Source organism: Vitis vinifera, chromosome 8 (assembly GCF_030704535.1).
Source record: "Vitis vinifera cultivar Pinot Noir 40024 chromosome 8, ASM3070453v1".
NCBI classification, from domain to species: domain Eukaryota; kingdom Viridiplantae; phylum Streptophyta; class Magnoliopsida; order Vitales; family Vitaceae; genus Vitis; species Vitis vinifera.
In genome coordinates, this window is record NC_081812.1 from 3,553,349 (window position 1) to 3,572,887 (window position 19,539).

The 19,539-nt window shown below is 34.5% G+C and overlaps 1 protein-coding gene across 1 annotated transcript; it reads left to right on the forward strand.

Moving 5' to 3' along the window:
- The first annotated feature begins 188 nt into the window (after nt 1–188).
- LOC100265001 (probable glycosyltransferase At5g03795) lies at nt 189–6,902 on the forward strand. Its single transcript, XM_002265402.5, has 3 exons — nt 189–548; nt 2,980–3,547; nt 6,156–6,902. The coding sequence occupies exons 1-3, from the start codon at nt 263–265 to the stop codon at nt 6,661–6,663; spliced, it is 1,362 nt and encodes a 453-aa protein (XP_002265438.3). The 5' UTR covers nt 189–262; the 3' UTR covers nt 6,664–6,902.
- The last annotated feature ends 12,637 nt before the right edge of the window (nt 6,903–19,539 follow it).

Sequence of the window (19,539 nt, forward strand, 5' to 3'; positions counted from 1 at the left end):
GGAATAATTTCACATGTTGGAATCTTAGTCCAACCAGTAATGGAGTGTGAGAAAAAAATATATATACAAAATAAAAAATAATAAAATTTAAAAAAAGGGAAAAAGGGTGTTGGAGAAAATGAATGAATTAACACAGAATTCACCCCTCAAGAGCAGGTGATTGTAGTCATTAATTAGACGGAGTCTTCTAGGAAGGCGGCTCACTCCTGTTTTACATAACCTGAGAGCATCTCTCTTTCTCTCTCTCTCTCTCTCTCTTCTCATGGCTCGGTCCTTCTTCATACTGTACCATTTTTCTGGTCGTCGTTTCTCAGATTCTTTCAGAGGCTTTTTCTTCATACCCACAATCTTAGCTCTCATAACCTCTCTCTTCATTCTCTTCTATATCTCTTCAACTTCTAATTTGTTCACTCATCCACAAGAAACCCATCTTCAAGTCCTCAAATCAGCACTTGGGTCTTCAGCATTCTCTCCCCCATCGCACCAATTCATGAGAGTTCCAGCTGAAACCCCTCATTTATCAAGGGGTTTTGAATTCAACACTAAGGGTATGTGAATTCTGAGCTTTGTTTATATGGATTTTGTTTTATTTTTGAACTTGTTTGTGGGTATTGTGGTGAAGTTATTTTTCTTTGGTATGCTATGTCTACTGATTTAGAGTTCAATTGTTGGTATGTAAACGGATGATAAACTCAGCTCTAATGGTATGTGAATCCGCATGTGGGTCTGGTTTACTTTTTGAATTTGATATGTACTTTTTGTGGGCATTGTGGTAGAATTGCTACTTTCATTGGTCTCTTGCTTGGTTATTGAAAACAAGTGTCTGTAATTTGTAGTTCAATTATGGTTTTTTCTACACGTTAAATTAGTAATTGAAGATTACTTATTTTGTTTCATCGGCTGATCTTTGGATCGTGGAAGCATTATTCAGTAATCGTCAGCTCTTGTACTTTAAACTGGTGGTCTTTCTTAGTAGCTTATAATGTGAATACAGTCACTGTGACCTTGCTCAATGAAATGTCAGACATGCACAGGAATTATTGAAGTACGAACAACTATTTTCACCTATATATTAAGTTATAAGTAGAAAAGAATAGGTTGGAAAATGATTATCATGTTAATTAGCTCATGCAGTTGCATACTAGGGAGAAAGATGGCCCAGAGGACTAATGTTTTTATTTTTTTATTTTTTATTTTTACACATGCTCCAGCATGAAATCACCACTGTCATTTATTCTTTTATACCATAGCTGAAAATTTTCTAGCTTTGATTTGCATGTCAGAGGCCCTTGTACCATGTGCATCCCTAGTTTTGTAGCAATGTGTGGAAGAGAACCCCAGCTTGTGGGCTTTTCCTTTGTTGTTGTAGGCTGCCTAAATGGTAATTAGGCGTTGATCATGCCCTTCCTTGTATTATTATGACATCTGATTGAAAACTTACCCAGAAAACATCAAATCATTGATATGATGCTGAAGATATTATATCTTTACCTAGGAAAAGGTGTGAGATTAAATCCACAACTCTAGAGTTAATCTCCATAAGTGGTATCTTTTAGTTATATGAAGGAAGAAACAAATGGGGTTTGTTTGTGGAATAATTCAAGTGAAATGAATTATCAGCAAAATCTTGAGTCAGTTAATTGTCATAATAGTGAACAACAAAATAAATTGTAAATATTAATCAATCAAATTAATGTAGAAATTATAATGACTATTCTTTATTTAATCGACTCCATAGTTGTTGTCTTCTAAAGCTTTTCAAACGTCAATTGAATTTATGTGATGCAGCACTGACAATGTGCTGATGTATACCTTTTAAGGAATTCAATCAAAAACAGCTTCATATTTCAATGAAACATTGCTAAAAAAGCTTGAAAATTTCATTCAACACTGCATGACAAGGCCCCTCCTGTTTTACTTTTTCATTCTCTTCTGTTTTCCATGATTAGAAATTTCAGGACTTCTTTAACAGGGAATAGAGAATTATTTGGAAAGAGAGGGGAGTTGTTCAAGGAAGGAGTCTTTCAAGGAGATACAAACATAAAAAGGACAAAAATAAAAAACATGAGTGAAAGGAGGATAAAAATACTCCCTGATCTCTCCAATCTCAGTCACTCCTAACCAAAGAACCTGCCTCTTCACTAACAAATCTCACCTCTTATGTCATGCAACTCTTATGCCTGTCTGGATCAATAGGTCTTTGTCAGGATCACTAACAAATCAGCATGGTAAACAACAAAAACAACACCAATCAGTTCTCACTCCTCATTCTCCAGATTAGTTACTGCTGGAAAATTCTAAACTACTAACCTTTGATATTTTGTCTTTTATAGGAAGGTTGTATCTGTTCTGATTTCACATATAGAAGATCATAAAACACCCCAACTCGATTATTTTCTTGATGAAATTGTGCATCTTGAGCAGCCCAAGTGTTCTTTTATGGTGCACGATAATAAGGCATGACAGGTTTGTATAAAAGCAAGTCAGAAGATCTACAGTTTTGTTATCTGCTTCATAATGTTTAATTTTGCAAGATGTGATAACAAATTTCAAATCATTTAGTACTTATTACAGAAAATTTGAGGTCTTTTGACCTTCTTTTGTTTGTAATTTTGTTTCCTAATATCTTGTAAAATTGCTTAAGCAAGCATCATAGCTGCATAGCATGGAAATAATGCGATAAATTTAATTTAAGATGATGTCAGCATGTTCCAACAGTGTGCTTTTAGTAGAACGTTGTTAAATATGGATCTATTATTGCTGGTATTGGTTGTCCAGGAATATTTTAGCTATTCTGTCTGGAGAGTTAATTTCTAATTTGATGCATTTTTTCCTATGATTCTCAATGATCTATTGGAATTACTTTAAACAATTTTAGCATGAGTGGGAAGGAAGGAAAGGTTGAAAAAAAAACTTAAGTCAATGTATACAAAATTCATTACTTAACCCCAGAATCTGGACCTGGCTTTTATGGTTCAGGAAACTATGTGAATAACAAAGAGGTGTTCCATGACAGAAATTTATTCGTGGAGAACTATAAAGAGATGAATAGGAGCTTTAAAATATATTGTTATCCTCATAAGCGAGATGATCCCTTTGCAAATGCTCTCTTGCCAGTGGATTTTGAACCTGGTGGTAATTATGCCAGTGAAAGTTACTTTAAGAAGGTTCTTATGAAAAGTCATTTCATCACAAAGGATCCATCCAAGGCAGATCTCTTCTTTCTGCCTTTCTCTATTGCAAGATTGAGGCACGACCCAAGGGTAGGTGTTGGAGGTATCCAAGATTTTATCAGAGATTACATCTTTAACATCAGTCAGAACTACCCTTACTGGAATCAGACTGGTGGGGCTGATCATTTTTATGTTGCTTGTCACTCTATTGGACGGTCAGCCATGGAGAAAGCAGATGAAGTAAAGTTAAATGCTATTCAAGTTGTATGCTCTTCAAGCTATTTTCTATCTGGATACATTGCCCACAAGGATGCATCACTGCCACAAATTTGGCCAAGACAAGGAGATCCTCCCGATCTTGCTTTGTCCGAAAGGTAAACTTACATCTCTCAACTAACATTTCTTGTTTTTTTTTTTCTCGATATGGTTTCTTGTTCACCTCATACAAGATATACAAGATATAAAGAAAAAGTGAAGTCTTATACTTCTAGTCTAAAAGGCTCCCTAATATTAGATGATCAGCATAGAAGCTTAGGATGCTTCTCATCCTCTGGACTCAATTATGAAAATTGTTTATTGCCTTCCCTCTATCACATTTCTTCTAAACATAGTGTTGCTATAGTTTGTTTTCACTATTTACCATTTCATGTCATTCCTTTGTTATTTGAGAGCTGATATATATGGGAAAAAATATATATGGAAAACCTAATATTGATGTCTAAAGAAATTATCTTTGAGTTGTTTTCTACATTGTTGTATTCAGAAGGAAACAACTAGAAACTAGCATTTTAGGTTGATGCATTTTGAGAAAGTTATTATGTTTTATGTTGTTAAAATGAATAGCTTTGTAAAATTCCTTTTTCAGAAAGATGCCTTTGGTTTTATCTAAAGCAGGTATTAACCTATAAAGCCACAATTTTTTAGGGATTCCTATGCATATACTATGTAAATTCATTAGATGGCAGAAATATACATTCTTATCTTTAGTATTATATAGAAATATGATGAAAACTTACTGATTAATAACATATCAAAGAATATTATGTCTAAACCATGGAACCAGGTTGTCTTGCTGAAAAATATTGATATTAGAAATTTAGAGGTTTTCAATTCTAAGGATACCTACTATTTTTGTCTCATGCTAACTAGTTTGTATATCCAATGTGGATTGTTTCCTATGCATAACTGCTTGTGATCAGTGCCATGATGGCGGCTTTTTTTTGTCCTCCTTTTAAAATCAAAATTAACCTTTGCTTTCTAAATAATTGTCGACGTAAAAGTGGTTCTAGCCTCATGCACTGAAAGTTAGATTCAATAACATTTGCAAGCTTATGTAAGAATGAAAGATGCTTCTGTGAGAAACATAGTCCTTTATGTTATTGACCTACTTCTATGTTTCTTGGCCTACACTACAGTGTTGCTTTTGTACTAGTTATCATATGAGGCTGGTATTTCCCAATCAAAGAATATTTCCCTGTAAAAATTGTAATGAATGGATAATCTGGAATCTGATTTCAAGTATAGCCACAACAGTTTTCCAAGATTTTCCGATAATAGTAAATTTGTGTGTATGCCTTTGATTGCCTTTTGGTCCATTTTAAATTACCTCTTGCCTTAAAAGCTTAAGCTTTTAGGGAATGGACCAACAATGCATATCAAAATAACATCCTCCCTTAAATGCAGCCCCAACCTACATGTGAAGAGACATATCACCACAACAGAGGATAAACAAACTCATTGGTTCAAACCCAAAACCTCTAAGAACCAAAGTTTTAATATCATTTTAAACTAGTACTTTCTACTTTCCTAAATACTTAAACTTGTCCTAACCATGAATATCAACCTAACACATTTCTTTGCCCATACCTTTGAGGTATGTATCCATTACTAAGGGTGGTAGACCACTTACCTTAATCTTTCAGATTTGTGTGTTGCACCCATCTGCTGGAGCCTGGAAGCATATGTAATTTCCCTTTCTTTTCAAAATTGTGTGGTTGGATAGCCATTTCTTCCCTGAACTCTGCATTCTATTGAACCATCTTCATTTCAGATTTACCTTTGGGACCTTTGTCTTTCTCCAAGCAAATTGATACAAAGTGAGTGTGAAAGATGACATCTTTCGTTAGATCAAATTATATTTCTTCCATCCTCCAAAACCCAAGCCTAAATAGGCCTTGTTAATAGTTTCTTTTTATTAATTTATTTATTTATTATACTTTTCATTTTTTTGTACATTATTGGTGCAAGAGGTGGTGATGCTGAAGTGAAGTTGAAGATCTCTTTTCGTGTTCTAAGTTTCTCTCACTTCTCTTTCCATTTAAAGAAGAGTTGTTTTAAGGTGGAAAGAGAAAAGTAGATCCTATTATTCCTGTCATTTCTTTTCTTAGCTATTTCTTTCAGCAACCAACAGAAGGAAACTCAACATGTCTTGTTAGTTCTTTTTGGTTGAGATTAAAATGATTTGCAAGCTTAACTTTTTCTGTTTCTTAATTCTCATCTTTGTGAAAGCCCGAATGCTAGTTCTTTAACTTTCTAGGAAATTAAGCATAGCCTTTATAGATGTGTTCAAAAGCTAATGGAAAACTTGTGACAATTGAGCTCAAATTTCTAACCATCCAAGTTAAAAATCGAGAAAAAAGGGAAAAAGACCTTGAGATTGTCACACGCTTAAACCAGGTTTAATCTGGTGATAATACCACAAAGGTAGCTTAGGCAAGAAAAATAGGTATTTGGGTTCTAAGATTGAACTTTTTTATGATTTAGTTTTAATGTCTATGAAGTGTAAATGTATCTGCATATCCAGTTTGACTAAGTAATTTAGCTTTAAAAGTATCAAGTTAACAAGTGAAAACTGTGTTGAGTAACTGCAAAGATATATTGGCACAATAATTGTTTAGATAGCACTGCTATTATCGTAAGCAGTTTGAAATGCTGCATTTGTTGACAATGGATTCTTACTACCTGCAAAAAATGTCATCACAGAAAAAAATTGGCATTCTTTGCTGGATCAATCAACTCCCCTGTCCGTGAAAGGCTACTTCAAGTATGGAGAAATGATTCTGAGATCTCTGTCCACTTTGGCCGGCTCACAACACCTTATGCTGACGAGCTTCTTGGAAGCAAGTTCTGCCTCCATGTCAAAGGCTTTGAAATAAACACAGCTCGAATTGCAGATTCACTATATTATGGTTGTGTCCCAGTGATCATTGCCAATCACTATGATCTCCCATTTGCTGACATACTAAACTGGAAGAGCTTCTCAATTGTTGTTGCCACCTTGGATATCCCATTGCTTAAACAAGTCCTTAAGGGGATAAGCCTGAATGAATACTTGATGTTACAGAGTAACGTATTGAAGGTGCGAAACCATTTCCAGTGGCATGTTTCTCCAGTTGATTATGACGCGTTTTACATGGTTATGTATGAGTTGTGGCTCCGGAGAAGTTCTGTGAGGGTTCCTTTAAGTACTCCAATGGATCCTATTCATTGATTGCATTGGTATAGTGTTAGGATAATAAATTTTGTCACTTTTCTACCAATAAAACAGCTTGTTCTAGATAGTGTTTCACTCAAATTTTGACCTTGTGTTGTAATCCCTTTGTTGTGAATATTTTTCTCTATTTTGCTTTTCATTCCAAACACATATTTCATCACTGAACATGGAATTTCTAGTAGTCCTGAATGCGAATTTTAAGGGTAAAATGAAATGTTTTACCCCATCATCTTGGATATGAGATTGCAATTGAAAACATTCTACTGCTCTTTCTTATTCTCTTACAATTGAGGGACTGGGACCTCTCCTAAAAATCCTTCACAACTATTGAATGCCCAAGTTAGTCTGGTTCTAGACACCATCCCCAGCTGCTCAATCTTCTGTAGAGAAACTGCTCAGGGCACTTTCTGGAGCTTGCTAAGTAAAAAAGAGTTGATCATCCCCATTGAATTCACTAGTTTTTACAACAATCTTAGCCCTTTGAATATAAGAAATGATAGTAATAGTAGTGGTACACTGATGCTGCTGAAGGTTTACAAAAGACCAACTATATCTCCTGAAGGTTTCTACCCATTTCAATACAGAAATATCAAGAACAAGAAAAAATAGAGAACCATCATTGACATCTATCATTCTATTTTCTAAAAACAAAATCTCTTTACCGTATTTTTAAAAGGCGCAAGGCAGACATATGGCGCACAAGTCACCTACAGCTTAGGCGCAAGGCACAATTCAAGGCTAGTGCCTGAGTGAAGTAAAAATGACTTGCCTGAGTGAAGTAAAAATGACTTAAGATGTATGTTAATTTTATAAAATATGATTCAAAATCTAATTCAATCAATAAAAAGTTTAAAACTTCAAACAATTAGAAGTATCATTCAAATAAAAAAGAGTAATGAAATTATATAAATTTTAATAAATAATTAAAATCTTTAAGAATAAAAGTGTTTAAACATTGAAGTCATTGGCCAAATACCCTTTGAAAGAAAGCATAGAGGACAAAAGACTAAGGGAAAGTTCGGAATACCAATTAGAGTCCACCAACATATTTTCTCACTGAGAATATGTAAGAACCAAAGAGTTTGTTTTTCGACCCACATGCTCATTAAAGTTTACTTTTAAGTCAACATATCCACATTTGTGTAATTGCCTCTAGGAGCACTCTCTAAATATCAAACCCATGAATAAGAAAATCAATTTTTTGAGCTCCTACAATTTAGCTATCCCTCCTATGCTTGTGAGGACACTTCAGAAAGACTCACCCCCCATGTGGAAAAGGGTAAGTGAGCCCGGCCGAAATGGAACGATCTATTTTGTCAAGGATAAGGGATTACTTGAGATGCAACTGGGCAAGTTGAAAGTGTGTGTGGAGTGCATCTAAATAAAGATTTTGATTTAGAACAGAAGCAACCCAAACATATGAGTTGAGTAAAATTTCTGAAAATATTTTTATATTAAAAAAGAAAAAAAAATCTAAAGAGTCAAAATTGGAAGTTTTATTTTAGTATTTTGTTTCTGATCAAATTACATTAGTTTAGTATTTAAACTAATAAAAAAGGTAGAATTTGGAGGCCAATTGTCAAATTGAAGTCCAAGTAATATTTGGAAAAAAAGTTTCCAATATTTAGGGTGATTGTACAATTTGGTTTTAATTTAGTAAGTTTCCAAATTGAAAGACTTCTCTCTCATGTGCATCATCTATATATGTCTCCAAGTGTACTAAGAACAAGAAATCACTTCTTGCTTTATCAGTGATCAAAGAGCCAAAATGGATTCTATTGTAGAAGAAGATGATCAAGGTCTTGAAGAAACCATCACCATGGTACCACGATGATTAAGGGGTTCACAACAAAAAGAAGTAGAAGAGGAAGAAGCTGATGGATATGGAAATTTGTCTCTATCCAACACTAGACCTCCTTGTGATGTTCAAGAATCGGATCGGGCATTGGGGGATTCCAACATCTCTTTAGTGATTCAGAAGTCTCATTTCCAAATCGATGTGAGTTTTAGTCACAACCATTTGGCTGTAACCTTGAACCATATTCAACAAAAATTCCTCACATGTGAAGAGAATGAGAGGTTGAACTCAGAAAGAAAGGAAAAGAAATGTACAAATATGGAAGTGACGTTGATTGAGCCCTCCCTACATTAGGGCACCATCAATATGAGGAAGTGGGATATAAAGAAAACTTTTGAAAATTCTACCTTAATGTACATGTTGGTGACCAATTGGAATTTGGTTGCATAGAGGAATGCCCAATATGAAAATGATATCGTGTAGTTGTGGTCCTTTCAAATTGAGTCCAAGTTAGGTTTTGCTTTTGTCAAACGCAAAAGCAACGATTGTGAATTTCAGAATACCTTTACTATTCATTAGGATGTTTGTGTTTTTATCTTTAGAATCTCTATCAATTTATTGAATTTGTTGTGGCTGCTATATGTTTATAGACGTATCAGGTACCTTGGACCTATAGTATGCCAACAAAGGAGACAATTTTGATTTAGAATAGCAGTCACCCACACATAAGAATTGAGTAAAATTTCTAAAAATATTTTTATATTAAAAAGGAAAAAAAAAATTAAAGAGTCAAAATTGTCATTTTTATTTTAGTAATTTGTTTTGCATAAAATTATATTAGTTTTGTATTTAAAATAATAAGAGGTAGAATTTGGGGGCCAACTATTAGATTAATGTCCATGTAATATTTGAAAAAAAGTTTCCAATATTTGGGGTGGTTGTACAATTTGGTTTTTATTAAGTTTCCAAATTGAAAGGTTTATCTCTTATGTGCATTCTCTATACATAAGTTTCTGTGCATACCAAGAACAAGAAATCACTTCTTGTCTTACCAGTGATCAAAGTCCTAGCATGGATTTTGTTGTAAAATAAAATGATCATGGTCTTGAAGAAACCCTCAAGAAACAACCATAGTGCCATGATGATCAAGGGTTTCACAACAAAAGGAGAAGTAAATGAGGACGAAGATGCCGGATATGGAAACTTGTTTCCATCCAACACTAAACCTCCTTATGATGTTCAAGAATTAGATTAGGGCACTAGGGGTTTCAATGTCACTTTGGTGATTAAGAAGTCTCCCCTCCAAATTGATGTGAGTTTTAGTCACAACTGTTTGTTTATACCCTTGAACTAGATCTAACAAAAATTCCACACATGTGAAGAGAATGATAGGTTGAACTTAAAAAGAAAGAAAAAGAAACCTATAGATATAGAAGTGATGTTAATTGAGCCCTCTCTACATTGGGGCACCATCAGTGTGAGGAACTATGACATGAGAGCTTCTAAAAATTCTACCTCAATGTACGTGTTGGTGACCAATTGGAATTTAGTTTGACAGAGGAATTGATGTAGGACAACCCTAGGATGGTTGCCTACACTCAAGGGTAGGTGGGCTAGGGTTTTATTTTTAGGGTGTAAGGAAAGGAACAAGGAATAAACTTTATGGTAGAGAAAATTATAAGATAAGAAATAGAGAGAAAGAAGAAACAATGAAGAAAAGATGGAAAAACCTTATAGTCTCACTAAGGCCTTCTAGGAGTTTCACCTAGAAGAAAATCAATGGAATCTCACCATTGAGGGTTGCAACCTTGCAATGAAAGAAAGTATAATATTATTCATCAAAAATTCATCCCTTTGATTTGCATTGATTAGCCTATTTATAGGCTTTTCTAAGAAATCCAAAATCTACTAGGACTCTAATAACTTATTATGATTCTAATTCTAATTATAACATCCAAAGTCTACTAGGACTCTAATAACCTATCATGACTCAAATTCTAATTATATTATAACTCAACTAGCTAATTCTAATTAGACTCCAACAAATACCAATCCCTATTCAATTCTAATTAATATTAATCCTACTTAAAGTTTACTTAGGTCTTCCCTTTCTTCCTTGAATAAACTTTAAAAGGCTTTCCCCCATCAATTCTCCCCGGCTTGAAAGAACTCGGCTCCGACGAGTTAGATGCTTGATACAATTCATAGAGATCGGGGTTAATCTTCTGAAAATCCGTTGTTGTAATCCATCTATTCTCAGAATGTGGTTTGCCTCGCCATTTCACCAAAAATTTTTGGTATCCACCTTGTCGAGTAGACACAAGTTGATCATCAAGAACATACTCGATCTCAGGACATGGGCTAAGAGTAGGTGGTAATTGAAGATCTAACTCTTCACTTACATCGTTGTGATGGCCATGGTGAATATAAAAATCTTCTACATTAAATATTGGACTAAAATGCAAGTTTGAAGGGAGCTCTAACAAATAAGCATTCTCACCCAACCGCTTTAGTACCCGAAATGGACCCGATTTCTTAGCTTGAAGAATTTGATATGTGTTCGGATGAAATCTTTCTGGTCGTAAACGAACCATCACTAGATCACCTTCTTGAAATTGAATATATCTTCAATGTGCATCTGCTGCCTCTTTATAGTTCTCATTGCTGATTTTGATTTTTTCTCGTACCTTTTCATGTATATCTCGTATATGACGTGCAAATGCATCACCATCTTGGCTGGTGCGGACAGAAGTAGGTAATGGTATAAGATCAATAGGTTGCTTAGGTTTCAGCCCATATGCCATTTCAAAAGGTGAGTACCCAGTAGTACGATTAGTGGAGCTATTGAAAGCAAATTCGGCTTGTGGTAAGACATTATCCCACTTTCTCAATTGATCTCTCACAATGCATCTCAAAAGATTACCAAGACTGCGATTGACAACTTCTGTTTGTCCATCAGTTTGAGGATGAAAAGAACTTGAAAATTTTAATTGAGTACCTAGCTTGGCCCACAAGGTTTTCCAAAAATAGCTCATAAACTTGACATCGCGATCAGAAACAATGGATTGTGGTAATCCATGCAATCGAACTACTTCTTTAAAGAATAAGGCAGCAACATAAGAAGCATCTGAAGCCTTCTTACATGGGATAAAATGTGCCATTTTAGAAAATCTATCAACCACAACAAATATAGAATCAAAGCCCCGTTGTGTCCTTGGTAATCCAAGTACAAAATCCATGCTCAAGTCTTCCCAAGGTTTGGAAGGAACTGGTAATGGCGTATATAACCCTGTATTTTGCTTTGAACCTTTTCCTACTTGACATGCTCGACATTGTTTGATAACCTTCCAAACATCCTTCTTTAAACTAGGCCAAAAGAAGCGATCTTCCACCAAAGCAATGGTCTTATCTCGTCCAAAATGTCCACCCATTCCGCCTCTATGAAGTTCCCATATGACATGATCACGTAGAGAAGTCCTTCGTAAGCATAAACGATTTTTATAAAACAAGTACCCTTCTAAAATCTGGAAATCAATACATGTTGCTTTTGAACCACTCAAAAGAGAGGAATAAACATCTCCAAAATTAGCATCATTGTCATAGCAATGCTTTAATTCTTCAAATCCAATTGTAGTGGTTGACATGTTTACTAAGAGAAGGGCCTTCCTATTAAGGGCATCAGCTACTTTATTTTCAATTCCTGCACAATGCTTTAAATTAAAGGTAAACAATTGAAGAAAACTACTCCATTTTGCATGTCGAGAGTTAAGCTTCTTTTGAGAATTAGGATATCGCAAAGCTTCATGATCTGAATACAAAACAAATTCCTTGTAACTGAGATAATGTTGTTGCCAATGCCTAATTGCTTGCACCACCGCATAGAATTCAAGATCATATGTGGAGTATTTTTTCTTTGCCCCATTGAGTTTCTCACTAAAGAAAGCCACAGGATGTCCCTCTTGGCTAAGAACTGCTCCAATTCCCACATGGGAAGCATCACAGGCCACCTCAAATACTTTCTCAAAGTCTGGTAGGCGTAGGATATGAGGGTTCACCATATTGAATTTGATTTCTTCAAATGCCTTGTTGGCCGCCTTGGTCCAAATAAATAAACCAGGTTTCATGCATTCAGTAATTGAAGCCATAATAGAGCTGAAATTTTGAATAAATTGTCGATAGAATGTAGCCATTCCATGGAAGCTTCGCACCTCATGGATATTTGTTGGTACTGGCCAATCAACAATAGCTTTGATCTTCTCCGGATCTGTTTCAACACCCTTAGAAGACACAACAAAGCCAAGAAATACAACACTAGGGCTCATGAAAGTACATTTTTTCAAATTAATGTAAAACTTTTCAGCCCTAAGAGTGTGCATTACTTGCTTCAAGTGTTCCTCATGATCTTCACAAGTTCGACTATAGATAAGAATATCATCAAAATAGACAACAACAAACTGTCCAATAAAAGGTTTTAATACCTGTGTCATAATCCGCATGAAGGTACTTGGAGCATTGGTTAGTCCAAACGGCATGACTAACCACTCATACAATCCATCATTCGTTTTGAAAGATGTCTTCCATTCATCCCCTGGTCTAATACTTATTTGATGATATCCACTTCTTAGATCAATCTTTGAGAAGATTACTGATCCAACCATCATATCTAACATGTCATCAAGTCTTGGAATTGGAAATCGATACTTGATTGTGATTTTGTTGATTGCACGACTATCCACACACATCCGCCATGATCCATCATTCTTTGGTGTTAGTAGGGCAAGAACTCCACAAGGACTTAGGCTTTCACGAATAAAGCCTTTAGTAAGTAATTCATCAACTTGCCTTTTCAATTCAGCATGCTCTGTTGGATTCATTCTATAAGCTGGTAAATTTGGTAATGATGCACTGGGAATCAAATCAATGGCATGTTGTACGTCACGCATAGGAGGGAGTTGATTAGGTAACTCTGCAAGCCACAAGTCAGAAAAGTCATCAAGGATTTTATGTACGTTTGCTGGATATTCCTTATCTTGTTCTTTAAATTCTTCCACTTTCCGAGCCATTAAAGCAAAAATAACTTTAGTTTTCTTGCTCTCATTTTCAAATTGACACATAGTAAGTACCTTTTTTGGTTGTATATTCTCATCTGACTTCTTAATTGGAGGGACTTCTTTCATTGGACGAAGGATCTTCTTACGTCCGTTGTGTATGAGAGCATATGTATTTTCATAGCCGTTATGTTGAACTCTTCTATCAAAGAGCCAAGGTCTTCCAAGTAAAATATGACTTACTTTAATGGGTGAGACCTCACACCATACAGACTCTTCAAAGTCCTTACCAAAAAGGAATGTTACTAAACAACGAAAACTTACCGGGATAGAGGTGTCATTAACCCATGCTACTCTGAATGGATTTGGATGTCTCTCTGTTTTAAGGTTTAGCTTCTCAACAAGTTATTGTGAAGCTATGTTCAAACTGCTACCTCCATCAATGATCATGGTGCATAATCTCCCTTGGCAAGAAATACGTGTTTGGAAAATGCTAGTACGTCGCCGATCTTCTTCTCCTTTTACTTTTGGAACGGTTAATAAAGGTTGTACTACAAGACTATGTCCTTCAGTCATACCATCATAGTAGTCACATTCTTCACTAACTTCATTTTCATTGTAGGTCTCTTCTTCCTTTGGGTAACTTTCCAATTCAGATTCTGGTTCTTCAACACAAAAGTGTAAACTTTTGGTTGGGCATACAACAGTATAATGACCATGTCCACCACACTTAAAGCATAAAGGAGTCACGTCCACTTTTCTATCTCCATTACTCATTGAATTTTTACCCTTATTACCATTCTTATAAGCCACATTCGAAGTTTGTTGAGTGTTGCCCCCACCATTCACATGATTAGGAGTTTTGAAGTTTGATGTGCTTAAAGGTTTGCTTGCTGTCCTGTTAGAGAAAGTGCTCCCAATTTGTGAACTTGGACGCCTGGAAACCCGGAATTTAAGGCCTTCTTCTATTTTGAGGGTTAGTTGATAAACGTTATCTACGGTATAAGTGTGTGTAGCTATCATCTCAAGTTGAATCTCCATTCGAAGTCCAGCTTTGTAGCGGGCTGCAAGTTGAGCATCACTTTCCCGCATTTGATTTCGAATGCTCAATTCATGGAATTCTTCTGTATATTCTTCAACTGACTTGGTACCTGTTTAAGGGAAAACAATTTTGTATACATAAGTTGTTCATAATCAGTTGGGAGAAAGTGCTCCTTCATCTTCAACTTCATCTCGTCCCATGTGTCAATAGGCGATTGGCCAGTTCTATGAGCTTGATTCTCAATATTATGCCACCATAAACGTGCTGCTCTTTTCAACTTTGCCTTCACAAAACGAACTTTTCTATTTTCGGGCATTGCATACCAATCAAAGTAATCTTCCATTGACATAATCCAATCAAGAAAAGCTGTTGGATTTAATTTTCCATAAAATTCAGCAACTTCAAGACGTACCTTTTTTGTCACATCATTATCTAGCTCAAAAAGTTTGGCCCTTCTTTGATTCCCCATCATAAAATTGTCTTGTTCTTCACGTGATCGACTTGGCGACTGTCTAAATTGATGACTTGCAATCTCCTCTTCAATTGGTCGTTTTTCTTGGCTCTTTTCTAATAACTTCATGATCTCATCAAGTTTGCTATTTAGTTGTATTATAGCATCTTGATGGGATTGTTGTGTGGCTGAAATTTCCTCCAAGCATATTGTAGCGGCATCTTGATTGCTAGAAGTTTTTTTGGAACTCATGCTTGCATAAGTTGCTCTGCTCCTTAATTGCATATGCCTTCAAGCCAAGAATTTTGGCTTTGATACCAAAATTGATGTAGGACAACCTTAGGATGGTTGCCTACACTCAAGGGTAGGTGGGCTAGAGTTTTATTTTTAGGGTGTAAGGAGAGGAACAAGGAATAAACTTTATGGTAGAGAAAATTATAAGATAAGAAATAGAGAGAAAGAAGAAACAATGAAGAAAAGATGGAAAAACCTTAGAGTCTCACTAAGGCCTTCTAGGAGTTTCACCTAGAAGAGAATCAATGGAATCTCACCATTGAGGGTTGCAACCTTGCAATGAAAGAAAGTATAATATTATTCATAAAAAATTCATCCCTTTGATTTGCATTGATTAGCCTATTTATAGGCTTTTTTAAGAAATCCAAAATCTACTAGGACTCTAATAACTTATTATGATTCTAATTCTAATTATAACATCCAAAGTTTACTAGGACTCTAATAACCTATCATGACTCAAATTCTAATTATATTATAACTCAACTAGCTAATCCTAATTAGACTCCAACAAATACCAATCCCTATTTAATTCTAATTAATATTAATCCTACTTAAAGTTTACTTAGGTCTTCATTTTCTTCCTTGAATAAACTTTAAAAGGCTTCCCCCCATCAGGAATGCCCTATGCAAAAATAATACAGTGCAACTGTAGTCCTTTTCAATCAAGTTCGATTTAGGTTTTTGAATTGTTAAACACAAAAGTAGTTGTCATGAATGTCTGAATAACTTTAATATTAAGTAGGATGCCTTAGATTTTAACATTTAAATATCTATCAATTAATTGAATTAGTTTTGGTTGCTCTATGCTTACAGATTTATCAAGTATAGTATACTAGCAAAGGAGACAATTTTGATTTAGAATAACAACCACCCAAGCATATGAGTGGAGTAAGATTTTTGAAAACATTTTTATTTTAAAAAAGAAAAAAATAATAAAAAAAGTCAAAATTGTAATTTTTACTTTAGTATTTTGTTTCTTATAAAATTACATTCGTTTTGTGTTTAAAATAATAAAAAGGTCGAATTTTTAGGTCGACTGTTGGATTGATGTTTGAGAAATATTTGAAAAAAAAAGTTTTCAATATTTAGGGGGTTGTATGATTTGGTTCTGATTTAGTAAGTTTCCAAATTGAAAGGCTTCTCTCTAATGTGTATCATCTATATATAAGTCTCTAGGCATACCAAGAACAAGAAATCACTTCCTTCCTTACCAGTGATAAAAGAGCTAGAATGGATTCTATTATAGGAGAAGATGATCACAATCTTAAAGAAACCATTAAGAAACAACTATGGTACCATGATGATTAAGGGGTTCACAACAAAAATAAGTAAATGGGGAAGAAGATGTTCAATATGACAACTTGTCTCTATCCAACACCTGACCTCCTTGTGATGTTCAAGAATCGAGTCAAGGCACTTGGAGAGTTCCAACGTTGCTTTGGTGATACAAACTCTCTCTTCCAAATCAATCTTAGTTTTGGTCACAACTGTTTGTCCATACCCTCAAATAAAATTTGAAAAAAAATCCTAAGATGTAGAGAGAATGAAATGTTGAACTTAGAATGAAAGAAAAAGAATTGTGCAGATATGGAAGTGATGTTGATTGAGCCCTCCCAAAATTGGGGCACCATTAGTATGAGGATGTGGGATATGAAGAAAGCTTTCTAAAATTCTACTTCAATGTACAAGTTGGTGAGTAATAAGAATTTGGTTGCATGGAGGAATGCCTTGTGTGAAAATGATACTATGAAACTTTGGTCCTTTCAAATCAAGTTTGAGTTAGGTTTTGCTCTTGTTAAATGCAAAAGTAGTAATCATTAATGTAAGAATAACTTTACTATTCAGTAGGATGTTTGTGTTTTTTATCTTTAGAATCTCAGACAATTAATTGAATTAGTTGTGGTTGCTCCATGATTATAAATTTATTAGGTATAATAAACCTATAGCATGCTAGCAAATGAGGAAATTTTTATTTAGAACAAAAACTACCCCCACACGAGTTAAGTAAAATTTATGAAAACATTTTTATATTAAAAAAAATTAAAAAACCAAAATTTTAATTTTTATTTAAGTATTTTATTTCTCATAAAATGATATTAATTTTGTATTTAAAATAATAATAAGATAGAATTTTGAGGCCAATTTTCAAATTGATGTCATGGTAATATTTGGAAAATAGTTTCCAATATTTAGGACGGTTGTATGATTTGGTTTCGATTTAGTACATTTCCAAATTGAAAGGCTTCTCTCTTAGGTATATCATCTATATATAAGTCTTCAAGTGTACAAAGAGCAAAAAATCACTTATTGCCTTACTAGTGATCAAAGAGTTGGAATGGATTCTATTGTAGACGAAAATGATCAGGGTCTTGAAGAAATCATCAAGAAACGACCACGGTGCCATGATGATCAGGGGATTTAAAAAAAAAAAAATAGCGAATGAAGAAAATGATGGATATGACAACTTGTTTCCATTCAACACTAAACCTCACTATGATGTTCAAGAATCGAATTAGGGCATTAGGGGATTTCAATGTCACTTTGGTGATCTAGAAGTCTCTATTTCAAACTATTGTGAGTTTTGTTCACAATCATTTGTCCACACCCTTGAACCAGATCCAATCCTACAAGAATTCCTCATCCTTGAAGAGAATGAGAGGTTAAACTTAGAAAGACAAGAAAAGAATTATGTAAATCTGGAAGTGATGTGGATTAAGCTCTTCCTATATTGGGGCACCATCAAAAGGAGGAAGTGAGACATGAAGAAAGCTTTCGAAAATTCTTTCTCAATGTATGTGTTGGTGACCAATTGGAATTTAGTTGCATGGAGGAAAACCCTATGCAAAAATGATACCATGCAATTATGGTGCTTTCTAATTATGTCAAAGTTGGGTTTTGCTCTCACAAAAGTAGCTTTAGTGAATGTGAGAATAACTTTACTATTTAGTACGATGTATATGTTTTTTATTTTTGGAATCTCTATCAATTAATTGAATTAGTTAGGGTTGCTCCATACTTATAAGTTTATTAGGTACAGTAGATCTACAGTATGCTAACAAAAAAGAGAATTTTGATTAAGTTGTAGCCACCCACACATATGAGTTGAGTAAAAATTTTGGAAGCATTTTTATATTAAAAAGGAAAAAAATCTAAAGGATCAAAATTGTAATTTTTATTCGAGTATTTTGTTCTTATAAAATTACATTAGTTTTGTATTTAAAAAAAAAAATAGAAGTTTGAGGCCAACAATCAGATTGATGTCTAAGCTATTTGAAAAAAGGCTTCCAATTTAGGGATGATTGTACGATTTGATTCCAATTTAGTACATCTTCAAGCATACTAAGAACAAGAAATTTTATGTAAGTTTTCAAGCATACTAAGAATAAGAAATCACTTCTTGTTTTATTAGTGATCAACGAGCTAGAATGGATTTTGTTGTAGAAGAAGATGATTAAGGTCTTGAAGAAACCTCAAGAAACGACTAGAGTACCACAATGATCAAGGGTTCATAACAAAACAAAGTAGAGGAGGAAGAAGATGATGGATGTGGAAACTTGTCTCCATCCAACACCAAACCTCCCTTTGATGTTCAAGAATCAGTTTAGGGCACTAGGATGTTTCAACATCGCTTTGATGATCCACAAGTCTCTCTTTCAAAACCGATATGAGTTTTGGTCACAACCGTTTGTCCATACCCTTAAACCAAATCCAACAAGAAACCCACACACGTGAAAAGAATGAGAAATTGAACTAAAAAATAAAGGAAAAGAAACATGTAAATATGAAAGTGATGTGGATTAAGCCTTCCCTACATTGGGGCACCATTGGTCTGAGGAAGTGGGATATAAAGAAAGCTTCCAAAAATTCAACCTCAATGTATATGTTGGTGACCAATTAGAATTCAATTGCATGGAGGAAAGCCTTGTGAGAAAACGAATCGTGTTGTTGTGGTCCTTTCTAATCATTTCAAAGTTAGGTTTTGCTCTTATTAAACACAGAAATAGCTCCATGAAGGTGAGAATAACTTTACTATTTAGTAGGATGTTTGTGTTTTTAATCTTTAGAATCTTCATCAATTCATTAAATTAGTTGTGGTTACTCTATGCTTATAATTGATCAAGTACAATAAACCTACATTATGCAAGAAAATGAGACACTTTTGATTTAGAACAAAAACCACCCACACATATCAATTAAGTAAAATTCTTGAAAACATTTTTATATTACAAAAAATCAAAAG